This window comes from Delphinapterus leucas, chromosome 16 (genome assembly GCF_059928025.1).
Source record: "Delphinapterus leucas isolate spDelLeu-1000000601 "Yukka" chromosome 16, BTC_Dleu_Yukka2, whole genome shotgun sequence".
Taxonomy (NCBI): Eukaryota; Metazoa; Chordata; class Mammalia; order Artiodactyla; family Monodontidae; genus Delphinapterus; species Delphinapterus leucas.
Genome location: NC_143144.1, coordinates 31771610 through 31786597, shown reverse-complemented (window position 1 = coordinate 31786597; position 14988 = coordinate 31771610). Strand labels below are relative to the sequence as shown.

General features: G+C 42.5%; 1 protein-coding gene across 1 annotated transcript in view; it reads left to right on the top strand.

Annotated features, from left to right (window-relative positions):
• Positions 1 to 14988, top strand: part of DLG5 (discs large MAGUK scaffold protein 5) — a 189964-nt gene that overhangs the window by 137559 nt on the left and 37417 nt on the right. Inside the window, exon 32 of the mRNA XM_089897745.1 lies at positions 246 to 14988. This exon is cut by the window's right edge and continues 37417 nt beyond it. Coding sequence (XP_089753871.1) covers positions 246 to 418 — 173 coding nt within the window. The 3' untranslated portion in view covers positions 419 to 14988. The remainder of the gene's footprint in view (positions 1 to 245) is intronic.

The following is a 14988-nucleotide window of genomic DNA, read 5'->3' as shown; positions in this document are numbered from 1 at the left end:
GGGCAGTGCAGGTAGAAAGGCCAGGAGGGCCAGGGCGTTGATGGGGTCAGGAAGGAGCCCAGCTTTAAGGATGGTGGGACAAAAGCATGTAGAAGGGAGAAAGTGGGATAATTAACGGTGACAGAAATGTGGCGTTTTCCCTAGGAGTCGAAGAATTTCACGGCAATGAGTGAGGGGACTTATACAATCACATTTGTGTTTCAGAAAAGCTCATGCCAGTTAGAGCTAATGTTTGTCTATTTCAGAACTCAAAATGCTCCTTCCTGGAACTCCCTGCTTCCTCCCTTCTCTTCCTGGCCTCCATATCTGTAAACACTGTTTTGAAAGGCTACACACAGTGTGCTGTTTGGGCTCAAGGGGTCAAGTCCAGCGGCAGGAGGAACATCACTTCAGAGACTCCACAGGAGACAAGGTATGATAATAACAGAAGAGACGGGGTCCGTGGTGCCCCTTCAAGGTTGGGGTGGCAGCCGGGGCAGGCACTCTGCCATTAGCATTTGGAGTGGGAAGAGGCCTTGAACCCGAGCTGATAACGCCTAGCTGCATTTCAACTCCTTCAGGCTGTCACTTTCTAGAGGCCCTGTGCTCTGGGCTTCGCTCTCCAAGCACGTAGCATCATCAGCTCAGTCATGGCAAAAACCTTCATGGAAACCACAGTGGATCAGGGTGGGTAAAAGGCTGCATGGGAAAAACAGTTGGTATCATAGGGTAACTTGTAGCTGACAAGTGTGGGGAGAAAATATAAGCCAAGGGGTGGGGACCTGTGAGCCCTGAGAAGGGGTACTGCCATCAGTGCCATGCCCATTTCGGGGTCTCGGTGGCTGTGGGTAGAGGGTTCAGAGCCTGCCCCATCTCAGGGCTCTCTCTTCTCCTCCTCCCACATGGTTGCCTTGAACGTGGACTTGCAGAGTCGGGGATTTGTAGGTTATGCTGGGCCGGGGGAGCGGCTGTCACTCCATTGCCTCTGGACGGACCCTGCTGTGTTGTCGCCCAGGTCATACATCCTCCAGTTGGCTCTCTGATGGAGCACTGACAGTGTGCCAGGGTCTTTTCTGAAAGCTGAAGATACAAGGGCCCATGAATCAGACACGAGCCTGCCTTTGAGTTGCTGACAGCTCCCTGATGATCCCGATGCTAGGAGGGTTCATCACCCTCACACAGAGAGTCATGGGGAACGCTCAGCCTCTGTCGAGACTGGAATGTGCACTTCATTTAGAGATGAGCTCCCAGCAAAAACAGGCCTTTTACAGAGCATCACTGTCATCTTCTGTAAGCTTGAGATTGCAGACAAATGTATATGTTATTTATGGAATCACTCAGTGTAGTTTAAAATGATGCATGGGAATTAGCAAGGATTTAGTGGTTACTCTCAGGGAGGGAGGGAATAGACTAGGGGAGGGGCACACAGTTCTTAATTCTGCTGCATAACAGGAGCAGTTGGTACCCCACAGCAGGGGCATCTTGTAGCTGAAAAAAGTGGGGGAAGGTATAAGCCAAGGGGTAGATTGTTTCTTTCAGTGTATTACCGCCTGGGCTATGAGCTCATCTTTAACAGGGCTTTATCTGTGGGATCCTTGTGAGGCCTAGCTTGTGGGTGGGTCCTGTACAGAGAGATTTCATTTGCTTCTGCCGGGTAACCTAGGGACAGCATCGGTTCAGTGTCAATTTTCTGAGTTCCCCAAATATGAGGGGAGTGTGTATTTCAACTCCAAAGTCTGAGTCCTAGACCTTGGTTAAGAATTCTCTGGGGACTGTCTTCCCGTGTGAACTTTTCTAATTTCCCCTTTATCTGAGAGTAAGTATTGCTTTCAGAGCGTCCCAATTTTCTGTGTCTGTGTGAGGAGGGTCTTGGTCCCAGCACGCCCTGGCAAGGCCAGAGGCTCTGTCTCCTCTCCCTGCATGGGCACTGAAGGTCAAGCTTCCTAAAACATAGCCCTTCCTACCACATTCTCCCACCTGAGGCAGCTACTTGCTTATGGTCAGCGCTCTGGGGTTCTGTTCCCTTGGTGCTCCAGCCCCTGCGGGTGTTTCCCTTACCTTCTTGCAAGCTCAGCTATGCATTAAAATTCAGTTTTCTAAATTACACCCAACATTTTCCAGGTGTTTTGTTACAGAAAGCTCTTCTGGTTATCGTGTTTGCCCTCACGCCAGCATAGAAGCCTCATGGGCACCGGCATCTTACTTTAAAAAAACAAAAAAGATCTGAACCATAAGAGTACAATAGTTGGGTCTGCTAGAGTTAGGTAGGGGTGTGTGGGCATTCATACTCAGTATTCTTCAGTTTGTTAAAACATTTCCTACTCAGTAAACAAAGGGATCCTACTTCATATCGAAGGCCCCTTTCTGTTTCCAATTAGGAAGAGCTTTAAGTCTGTGAGCAAGTTTCCCCCTGCAGCAGGAACGGTAGGATTCTTTGGTGTGAGCAATGTTTCAAGGCTCAGGACAAGAAGCTTGGCTTTGTGGATACAGGGCAATAGAAGTTACAGGCAAAGTCGCTGGGACCTTAGCCCCTTATCTCTGGCTGAAGGCGTGGGAGCTGATTCAGCACCCATCACCGGGTATACATTCAACTGTCCAAGAAGTAACCAGCTCTTCTTGTCATATGGGCCGTCTCTCCATCAATATGGGCTGTGACCATTTGGGGAAATGACGGCAAACCCTCATCCTACTCGCAGCCTCAGCATCAGATTGTACCCTGGTGGCCAGGTGGGAATAAGTGGGAAAATTAATTGGATTGCTACTTCCTTCCTTCTTCTGATCCCTCCTGTCTTCACTTTATTCAGGGCAGGTAAATAAAACTCCTAAAGAGACTAAAGGTATCCAAGGAGACACAGAGTCAGGATAGTTAGATGTGGCATCTCTGGGAATACTACCATCTCTCAGGTATGTTTGGGAGGTCTTCAGTGAATCGTTTTTTTTCTTAAAACTGTGAGGACACACTGCTTGACTAGCAATTAAGAGGAAAATCAAGCCCTGTTGATTTCAGATTGCCCTCTAAAGTGGCTACTTTTAAATGTATGTGTTATACACATTCACATAAAAAGTTCAGGAAAGAGTATCGTGAACCAAGGAAATTGAAACACATACTTCAGTGATAGAAGTTAAACAAAAAAACCATGTAGACGATCATCTCTATTCATTTTAAATTACTGCAAAAACAGCTCTGGTGAGCTCACTGCTAAGAAAACGTCTTCAAGGTTGAATTTGGGAGTTTCAATTCACTTAAATATCTTGGAATTGTTGCCCATTCCTCCTGGGACCTTGTTGCTCCTGTCTGCCCACCTCTGGTCCTCGTTTCCCCTTCTTCGTTTCCCATGTTTTCTTCTTGGTGAAGCCTTTCCAGACAGAGGGAGCTTCATGTGGAAAGTCAGGAGAGCTTCCCCGTGGTCTCACGTCACCTTCCTAGGGGAGTCTTCTGTGTTTTAACACAGCTGCCATTGGGAAGACTGTTTCCTCCTCCTAGTAGCTGAGGTTTTGGGGTTGAAGACGATTTCCCAAATATCAGGTTGCTTTCTAGCAGATGGCAATTGGCAGTTATCTCTTAGGGCCAGGTCTGCCCTCCCCCTCCTTCCATTCCACTGAAGCCAGCCCCTCAATCACTTAGGACTCAGATCCAGTCCCACCTTCTCCAGGGTCCAGGAGCGTTGCCCCCAGCTGTGCCTCCTCTCATAGGGATTTCACCGTTCTGAGAAGTGGCATCGCTTTTATTGTCTGCACCACTCATTTTACTCAAGGGACCCTTGACCGGAGGACAGTTGTGGCCTCTGGGAACACTATTCTCTTCAGACAAGTCTGCCATTTGGGGAGGAGCATGAGTAGAGTGGAGGAGAAGTAAGGGGATATCCACATGACAGCGAGTCACTCGAGCAGAATACTTTCTAGAGAACAACACAGTGACAAATGTCACAGCCAGCCCCCCACCCGCACCTCCGGGTTGCTCATTTGTAGACACAACAGACCCTGCCTTACTCTACTAGTTTCACCTCTGTCTCTTCTCTCTTGAGATCCTAAATTTAATTCTTCAGAGGGAGGGAACACTTTCATCTTTTACATTCCTTTGACACCTAACACAGGGTTGGGTGTGCCAGAGGTTACCAACAAATGCATCCTGAATGAATGAATCAATGAATGAATGAATGAGAGCTCTGAGTACCAACGAAGACCTATATTCCTCAATTCCCAGGCATCAGGTGACCATCTCAACATCCATAGTTTTTTTTTTAATCACCTCAAATCCAGGATGTCTCAAATTCTCCTCTTCTGTTTTTCTCCTTCGAATCTGCCCTCCTTCCTGACTTTCCCAGAAGAACCCTCAATAATTTTGGAATCCTTCCTCTCTTGGTACCTAAATCACCAAAGCGCATCGAGTTGATTATTTTCTTTTGCTTCCATACAGCCACAGCCTAGGTTCAGGCTCTTATCACCCAAGCCTGGACTCTTGTAAAAAGGTTTCTGTTTCATTGCCTTGTACAATTCAACTGGGCTAATCTTCCTAAAACATTTCTTTATTCAAGTCACTCAACCACATTTAAAAAATAAACACATTGACGGCTCCCATAGCCAGCGAAATACCATTCAGATGCCTTAGCCTGCACTCAAGGCCTCCCCAGTCTGACTAGCTGGTTCCTAGCGTCTCTCTCTCTACCTGTACTTCGCAAAAGTTCCTGTCTGGCTGCACTGGTTTGCTCACTGGCTCCCCCAGCAGGTCTCTGGCATTCTTACATCTCTTTCTTACATATCATCCTGCCACACCGCCCTTTTTGTTGGGTCTTTCCAAAGGCTGCCCGGTCAAGGCTCAGCAAGTTCAGGTCCCATCTCTTTAACCCCTTTAGCGCCAGCCACTTGCAAAGACCACAGGCTATTTACCCTTGAAGTTTTTGAAGCTTAACCTTCAGGACCCCACACTCCCAAGCTCTGGGCCTTATTTTATATTTGTAATCTTACGTTTTCTTAGAGAAGATCTCCCAATTTTATAAACTTCCAGCCTCCACCAAACCCACACCCATCTCTGCTCCTGACCATGGGAAACTCATTTGCTGTGTAACTGATCACAGCAAATGAGTAACTGTGGGGCTGAGTTTGCTTACAAGTGTCTTATTACAATAGGACTGGAACTTCTGGAAGCTCAGAGCTCACAGTCTCCTATTTCTTTTACTTCCCTTTGGATCAAAGCCCCAAGAGTGTGTTGGCATGTATTTTGTGCAAAATTTAAGAGCTCCTGGATGGAGCAGAGACATGGACGATTTTGCCCTTGGCAACAAGGGATATATTGCTGGGAAGATTAAGTACACATGATTATGAAAGGAGGAGGGAAGGTAAGTACCATAAGAGAACTACACAAAGTGCACTCCCGGGCCTGGTGTTGTACCCGCAGTATCCCCACATCCCAGCAGGGCATTCTGGATATGCTGGGAGGGGGCAGATCAGCAGCCAGGCCTCAAGACCGACAGTAAGGTTGTCGGGGGAGGCTGAGCTTCTTCCTGGTGCTGGGCCCACCACCCTCCAACCCTGGACCCCTCCACAGTAGCTCATGAGGTCCTGTGTCCCTGGCCTTGCCAGCCAGCTCCTTCCTGGCTTCCCCAGCAACTCGTGGTCGAGGTCAAAGTGTTTCCCAGGCTAACTTGCCAATGTGCCAGGCTTTTAGGAGAGCACTTACTGCTTTTGCTTTTGTTTCTCAATCCCATTCTGTGCCCATGCATCGATTTGAGTTTGTAAAATCACTGAAACCAAAACACCAAATCTCTACAGTTTTCATTGGACAGACAGAAAAAGGGGAGAGAACTTGGGGAGAGGCCCTGTGCATGTGGGGTTTTGAAGTTAAGCTTCATTAACTTCAAGGCTGTAGCCTCTAGTCAACCTCGTTCTTCCTCCTGAGCTAAACTGTTCCTCATTTTCCTTGATTTGAAACCCCTCACTAACATCTCTTTGAAGAGTTCCCTTTGCTACAGAGGCTGAATCCCCATTTCAAGTGGAAAGAAATATAAGGAGAAGCTGTGGCTTGCTGTCTTGCTTGGGAGTCAGGAAATCAGTTTCCTTTCCTGAAAAATTGGTACTTATGCTGCCTTCTACTAGGGAAGTGGAAGAGTCTGATGTCACCCATCAGCTCCTTTCTCTGCTTGCACTGCCAAGAAGCTCAGAGCTGCATTTTGTGCGCAGTTAGTTAACTCCAGTCCCCTGAGGCTAATTCTTTGGGATTTTACTTCTCTACTCCCTCTCTACCACCTGGCTCCCCCGGCACTGCCCACCCCCCCATTTTGTGTTAACAGGCTTTGGTTCTGTTATATTTTAATAGGTTTATATAGGTCAGTTTGAAGCTTTTGCTGAATCCTTATTTCACCATTCCCCGTGCCTTTTCATCTACTCCCTTTATGAGAAACCTGGGCCCACCCCCAGCTGGGGACCCATGGTGGCATAGCTTTCTTCCCTTCAGGACTGAGAAGGGTTTTCTCCTCAGCAGTGGCTTCTCATGGTGGCTCCTTCCATGCCTGACAGCAGCTCTGAGGCCTTCTTCCGACCCAGCTTCTGTAAAACAGCTTTAGGAGGCTTTTGCGTTTGTAGGACCCATGTTAGGCCCTGGCTCCCTAAACCCTTGAAAGGACTGCCTGTTTCCCTTTCTCCCCATCTCCCAGCCTCTTTCCTGCCTTGAGGGGGAGAACAGCACCGTGAGGGCTTCTTTGTAAGCTCTTCTTTGTAAGCTCTTCTTCCTTGCCTTCCTCTCTCTACTGGTGACTTGGGCCTGGGAGGCGGGGCCAGTCTCAGCAGGCCTGGTTGCCCTGGCAACATGGGTGGGGCTAAAGCCTACCAATGGATGAGAGCTATTCAAAAACTTTCAGTTGGTCCGCACCGGTTAGAAAGGTTGCCAGGGCAGCAACTCTAACTGCATTTCACAGATGAGGGGCGTGGCTTGATCAGAGTCATTCGAGCTGGGATTAAAATGAAGAGAGTGTATCACACTCTCTGCCACGATAGCTCCAGTGTCACCTCCTGCTGTAAACTGGAAATGCCAGGCCTGAGTAAATCTCAGATTTGCACTTACCAGATGGCCAAACATGGCCTTATTCTGATCCAGGAGAAAAATCTAATACCACAGTCCACTTAGGACAAGTCTTCCAAAGTGTGGACTTGAGGTTGCCTGAGTCAGAATTATCTAGAATGCTTGTTTCAAATGTCAAGTCCCAGGCCCCCTACCTACTCCTGGGGGTGGGCCTGGGAAGATGAGTTTTTAAACAATCCTCCCAGGTGACTGCTGTTTTGAGGACCACAGATTTGGGGGATGATATATCTGCATATATAGATATGCAGGGATGAGCAGAAGATTATAATATTTACAGTTACTTTTTAAAGATCAGTTTTATTGAGGTCTGATTTACATACAATAAAATATGACTATTTAAAATGTACACCTTGAAGGGCTTTGACATGTTTACACTTTTGTAACCATCATCACAATCCAGATAGAGGACTTTTCCCTCGTTCAGTCATTCCCCACCATTCACCCCCAGCCCTAGACCCACTGATCTGCTCTCCGGTGCAACAAATTAGCTTTACCCTTTCTAGAGCTTCCTATAAGTAGAATTATGCAGTGTGTCCTCTTTTGTGTCTGACTTTTTTTTTTTTTTTTTTTGCGGTACGCGGGCCTCTCACTGTTGTGGCCTCTCCCGTTGCGGAGCACAGGCTCCGGACGCGCAGGCTCAGCGGCCACGGCTCACGGGCCCAGCCGCTCCGCGGCATGTGGGATCTTCCCGGACCGGGGCACGAACCCGCGTCCCCTGCATCGGCAGGCAGACTCTCAACCACTGCGCCACCAGGGAAGCCCGTGTCTGACTTCTTTGCTTAGCGTGATGTTTTTGAGATTCATTCATGTTGTTGAATTTGTCAATAGTTTGTTCCTTTTTATGGCTGAGTGATAGTCCATTGTTTGGATATACAAGACTCTGTTTATACATTCACTTGATTTGGTTTGGGTTGTTTCCAAATATTGGCTATTATGAATAAAGTTGTTATAACCATTCTGCAATCCATCCAAAGTTAATTTTTGTGTATGGTATGAGGAAAGGATTGAGTTTCCCTTTTTTTCCCCTCAGCTAGTAAAGGTGTATAGTTGTTCCTGCACCATTTATTGAAAAGACTCTCCTTTCCCCCATTGAAAGTCAATTGACCATATTTGAATGGAGTCCATTTCTGAACTTTATGTTCCGTCAATCACATGGCTTACCCTTAAGCCAATCCCCCACATTGTTTTGTTTTGTTTTTAATAATTTATTTATTTTTGGCTGCGTTGGGTCTTGGTTGCTGCGTGCATGCTTTCTCTAGTTGGGGCGAGCGGGGGCAACTCTTCGTTGTGGTGCGCGGGCTTCTCATGACGGTGGTTTCTCTTGTTGCGGAGCACGGGCTCTAGGCGCACGCGCTGGCTCAGTAGTTGTGGCACGTGGGCTCAGTTGCTCCGCAGCATGTGGGATCTTCCCGGACCAGGGCTTGAACCTGTGTCCCCTGCATTGGCAGGCGGATTCTTAACCACTGCGCCACCAGGGAAGTCCACTCCCCACCCCCACCCCCACATTGTTGATTACTGTAGCTTTATAATAAAACTTAAAATCAGGTACTGTGAGTCCTTCAAATTCTATTTTAGGTTCTTTGCATTTCCATGTAAATTTTAGAGTCAGTTTATCAGTTTCTACAAAAAGGCTGCTGATCGGATGAATGGATAAAGAAGATGTGGCACATATATACAATGGAATATTACTCAGCCTTAAAAAGAAACGAAATTGAGTTATTTGTAATGAGATGGATAGACCTAGAGTCTGTCATACGGAGTGAAGTAAGTCAGAAAGAAAAAGACAAATACCGTATGCTAACACATATATATGGAATTTAAGAAAAAAAAGGATGTCATGAAGAACCTAGGGGTGGGACGGGAATAGAGACGCAGACCTACTGGAGAACGGACTTGAGGATATGGGGAGGGGGAAGGGTGAGCTTTGACAGGGCGAGAGAGAGTCATGGACATACACACACTAACAAACGTAGTAAGGTAGATAGCTAGTGGGAAGCAGCCGCATGGCACAGGAATATTAGCTCGGTGCTTTGTGACAGCCTGGAGGGGTGGGATAGGGAGAGTGGGAGGGAGGGAGACGCAAGAGGGAGGACATATGGGAACATATGTATGTATATAACTGATTCACTTTGTTATAGAGCAGAAACTTGACATTTGGTAATATCAAGTCTTTTAATCCATAAATATGGTATATCTATTTATTCAAGTCTTTTTAAATTTTAGGATTGCTTTGTAGGTTTTCAATGTGCAAATCTTGCGTATATAGTTTTGGCTGTTCTTATATCATTTTCCAGTTGTTTGTTGCTGGTATGTAGTATATGGAAATACTATTGATTTTTGTTTATTGACCTTGTTCCTGCGACCTTGCTAAACCCTTATTAATTCCAGTAGCTTTGTGATATTTTGAGACCAATGAAATATCTCCTTTTTATCATACTTTTAGCATCCATTGAAAGGTTTTGCCAGCAATAATTATTACCATGGTATTTCCCAAATGATTTTCTATTTTCATTTCTTCTACATGTATAAATTGGAATTTTACTGAAAGGAAGAGCTAGCCCTTCTCCTTCATGTATTCATTATAACAGTGTGGACTCATGGATATTTATTTCATTCTATGTGTTATAATCCATTATTACTATTATATTTTGTTATTTAAAATATCCCTGACCTGACCTTTGGGTGCTCCTTTAACTTGCCTCCTGACAACTTGACATGGTCCCATCATGTATGTGATTTGGATTTTTCTTTTCACTAACTGATTTTCCCCCTGGTTATGGGTAGCACTTTCTTCTTCATATGCCTAATTTTTTATTGTGTATGACATTTTATATCTTGTGTTTAGTAGTGCTTTATTTTGTTGCATTACTTTAAAGAGTGTTTGGTTTTGTTGTAGCAGGCAGTTAAGATGGTTCATATCAATCCTTTTCAAGCGTATTCTTTAAGTTTTAAAGGGCAGGTATAGATTTTCCTGTACTGTAGGGTTATTTTAGCCACACTATTAGGACATGACACTTATGTGATTTCTACTAAATCCCCTATGTATTCAACAAAGTTCCTCCACCTATTGTAGGAGTTAAAATGATTCCCAGCCTTGTGTGAGGTCTGAGAATTGTTTGGCTTAGAGCTCCCTGGAATATTGTCTTTCCTTGTTAGTTGTTTTCTACCAACCTTATTGAGTTTTACCCTATGCATGGTCAGATTTATACTCAGCCAAAGATTTAGACTCCTCTGCAGATTTTTGAAGCTCTTTCTCTGCAAAGCTCTCTCCTCTCCAGGACTCTGCCCTGCGAATTCTAACTGCTTCAGCCTCTCCATGTAGTAAAAGCTCATTATGGCCTTAATTTGCATTTCTTTGGTGGCTAATGATGTTCAGCATCTTTTTATGTGCTTATTTGTCATCTTTATATGTTCTTTGCTGCAACATTTCTTCATGTCTTTTGCCCATTTTCTAATGGGATTATTTGGCTTTTTTATTGTTGAACTTTGAGCATTCTTTATATATTTAGAGATGAGTCCTTTGTCAGATATGTGATTTACAAAAGTTTCTCCCAGTCTATAGCTTGTCTTTTCTTCCCTTTATCAAAAGTTTTTCATTTTGTTAAGTCTTGTTTATCAATTTTTTTCTTTTGTGAATTGTCATGTCTAAGGACTCTTTTTTGGTGTTATGACTAAGAAGTCTTCACCAAGCTCCAAGTGCTGAAGATTTTCTTCTGTTTTCTTCTAGAAGTCTTATAGTCTTACATTTAAATCTATAACCCATTTTGAGTTACTTTGCACGTAAGATGTGAGGTTTTAGGTCAAGGTTCATTTTTTTTTTTCTTATGGGTGTCTTAGTTGGTCCAGCACCATTTGTTGAAAAGACAATCCTTCCTGCATTAGATTGCTTTGACATTGAAAAAAATCATTTGGCTGTGCTTGTATGGAGTTATTTCTGGGAGCTCTATTCTGTTCCATTGATCTTTGTGTCTGTTACTCCAACAATATCACACAGTCTTGATTACTGAGCTATGTAATCAGTCTTGAAATTGGGCAGAGTTATTTCTCCCACTTTATTCATCATTTCCAAAACTGTTTTAGCCATTCTAATTCCTTGGCCTTTCCATATACATTTTAGAATAACTTGTCTATATTTGAAAAAAATCTTCCTGAGATCTGGATAGGAATTTCTGTCTATCTATCTATCTATCTATCTATCTATCTATCTCAACACTGTGTTGAGTGTACTAATCCATGAACATGCTATGTCTATTTATTTAGAACATTCTTAATTTTTTACATCAGCATTTTCTGTTTTATATTCAGTCCTGTATGTTTGTTATATTTATACTCAAGTATTTAATTTTTTTTTTTTTTTTTTGCGGTACACGGGCTTCTCACTGTTGTGGCCTCTCCCGTTGCGGAGCACAGGCTCCGGACGCACAGGCTTAGTGCCCATGGCTCACAGGCCCAGCCGCTCTGCGACATTTGGAATCTTCCCGGACCGGGGCACGAACCCGTGTCCCCTGCATCGGCAGGCGGACTCTCAACCACTGCGCCACCAGGGAAGCCCTACAATTGATTTTTATAAGTTGAACTTGTATCTTACAATCTTACTATTAGCTCTAGGAGATGGGTGTTGCTTTTTGTTGGTTTTGTTTTGGTATATTCCCTAGGTTTTCTATATAGATTATTATGTCATCTGCAGATGGTACAGTCTTATGTTTTGCTTTCTGATCTTTATGCCTTTTATTTCCTTATCATATGTTATTTAAGCACTGGCTAGAACTTTCAGCACCATGTTGACTAGCAGTGATCAGAGCAGAATCCTTGTCTTGTTCCTGATCTTAGGGGGGAAACGTTTGATCTGTCACCATTATGATGGTAGCTATAGGGTATTTTTTAATGATGTTCTGTTTTTCAGCTTTATTACGGTATAATCTCAAATTAAAATTGCATATATTTAAAGTGCATGATGTGATGATTTGACATACTTATACTTTGTGAAATGGTTACCACAATCAAGTCAACACAACCATTACCTCACATGGTTACCTTTGTTGCTGTTGTGACAATGCTAAAAGTTTACTCTCTTAGCAGATTTTAAGTACACAATGTAGTGTTGTTAAATGTATTCACCATGCTGTACCATGCTCAGATCCCTAGAGTTTATTCATCGTATAATGGCAGGCTTGTATCCTTTGACCAGCATCTTTCCATCTGCCCCTGGTAACCACTATTCTACTCTGTTTTTATGAGTGCAACTCATGTATAAGAGAAATCATATGGTATTTGTCTTTCTCTGTCTTACTTATTTCGCTTAGCATAGTGCCATTGAGGTTCATCCATGTTGCCGCAAATGGCAATATTTCATTCCTTTTTTATGGCTGAGTAATTTTCCGTTGTATATGTTATACCACAATTTCTTTATTCACTTATCCATCGATGGACACTTAGGTTGTTTGCATGTCTTGGCTATTGTAAATAAGGCTGCAAAGAACATGGGGCATGTACATCTTTTCAAGTTAGTGTTTTTTTCTCTTTGGATAAATACCCAGAAGTGGAATTGCTGGATTATATGGTAGTAATTCTATTTTAAATTTTTTGAGGAAACTCCATACTGTGTTTCATAGTGGCTGCAGCAGTTTACCTTCCCACCAACAATACTCAGGGTTCCCTTTTCTCCACATCCTCACCAACACTTATTTCATGTCTTTTTGATGATAACCATTCTGACAGGGGTGAGGTGTTATCTCATTGTGGTTTTGATTTCCCTCATAATTAATGTTGTTGAGCATCTTTTTATGTATTTGTTGGCCATCTGTGTCTTTTTTGGAAGAAAGTCTATTCAGATCTTCTGCCCATTTTAAAATCAGATTGTTTGTTTTTTATGACTGAATTGTATGAGTTCTTTATATATTTTAGATATTAGCTTCGTATCAGATATATGATTTGCAAATATTTTCTCCCATTCAGTAGGTTACCTTTTCATTTTATTGATGGTTTCCTTTGCTGTGAAGAAGCATTTTAGCTTGATGTAGTCCTACTTGTTTATTTTTGCATTTATTGCTCATGCTTTTGGTGTGACATCCAAAATATCATTGCCAAGACCATTGTCAGGGAGCTTTGTCCTTATGTTTTCTTCTAGGAGTTTTGTGGTTTCAGTATTATGTTTAAATCTTTAATCCATTTTGAATTAATTCTTGTGAGTAATGTAAGATAGGGGTCCAATTTTATTCTTTGGCATGTGGTTATCCAGTTTTCCCAATGTCATTTATTTTAGAGCTTCTCCCTTCCCCATTGAGTATTCTTGGCTCCCTTGTCAATATTAGTTGACCATATACGTAAGGGTTTATTTCTGAGCTCTTGATTTTGTTCCATTTGTCTTTGTATCTATTGTGATGCCGGTGCCACACTGTTTTGATTACTGTAGCTTTGTAATATAGTTTGAAATTAGAAAGTGTGTTGTTCTTTTTCCTCAAGATATTTTGGTTATTTGTGGTCTTTTGTGAGTCCACACAAATTTTTGGATTTTTTTCCATTTCTGTGAAAAATGCCATTGAAATTTTGTTAGGGGTTACATAAATCTATAGATGGCTTTAGGTAGTAGGGAAATTTTAACAATATTAATTCTTCTGATTAATGAACATGGGATATCTTTCCATTTGTTTGTGTCTTCAATTTCTTTCACCAAAGTCTTGTTGTTTTCAGTGTACAGATCTTTTACCTCCTTGATTGAATTTATTCCTATCTTATTGCTTTTGGTATGACTATGAATGGGATTGCTTTCTTTATTTCTTTCTCAGATATTTCATTGTTAGTGTACAGAAATGAAACTGATTTCTATATGTTGATTTTGTATCCTGCAGCTTTACTGGATTCATGTATTCTTTGTCTTTTTTGGTGGGGTCTTTAGGGTTTTTTATAAATAAGATCATATCACCTGCAAACAGAGACAATTTTACCCCCTTCTTTCTGATTTGGATACATTTTATTTCTTTTTCTTGCCTAATTGTTCTGACTAGGACTTCCAGTACTATGTTGACATGAAGTGGTGATAGTGGGCACCCTTGTCTTGTTCCTGATCTCGGAGGAAAATCTTTCAACTTTTCGCCATTGAGTGTGATGTTAGCTGTGGACTTGTGATATATGGCCTTTATTATGTTGAGGTATGTTCCTTCCATACCCAATTTGTTGAGGGTTTTTATAATGGAAGGATATTGAATATTGTCAGATGCTTTTTCTGCATCTATTGAGATGATCATATGATTTTACATATTTTATTAGTTGGTGTATCACATTTATTGATTTGCATGTGTTGAGCCATCCTTGCATCCCAGGGATAAATCCAGCTTGATCATGGCGTATGATCCTTTTAATGTGCTATTGAATTTGATTTGTCAATATTTTGTTGAGAACTTTTGTACCTATATTTATCAGGGATGTTGGTCTCTAGTTTCTTTTTTCCTTGTAGTATCCTTATATGGCTTGGTATCAGATTTCATTCTGGCTTCATAAAATGAGTTTGGGAGTGTTCCCTTCTATTCAGTTTTCTTGGAAGAGTTTGAGAAGCATTGGCATTAATTTTTCTTCAAACGTTTGGTAGAATTTGCCAGTGAAACCATCTGGTCCTGGGCTTTTCTTTGTTGGGAGGTTTGTGATTACTGATTAGATCTTCTAACTCATTATTGGTCTGTTCATATATTCTGTTTCTTCATTATTCGCCCTTAGAAGGTTGCATATTTCTGGAAAGTATTCCACCTTTCTAGGTTTTCCAATTCATTGGTATATAATTGTTCATAGTAGTCTTAGGATCATTAGTATTTCCATGGTACCAGTTGTAATGTCTCCTGTTTCATTTCTGATTTTATTTATGTGCATCTTTTCTCTCTTTTTTCTTAGTCTAGCTAAAGGTTTGTTAATTTTATCATTTCCAAAAAAAAAAGCAGCACCCC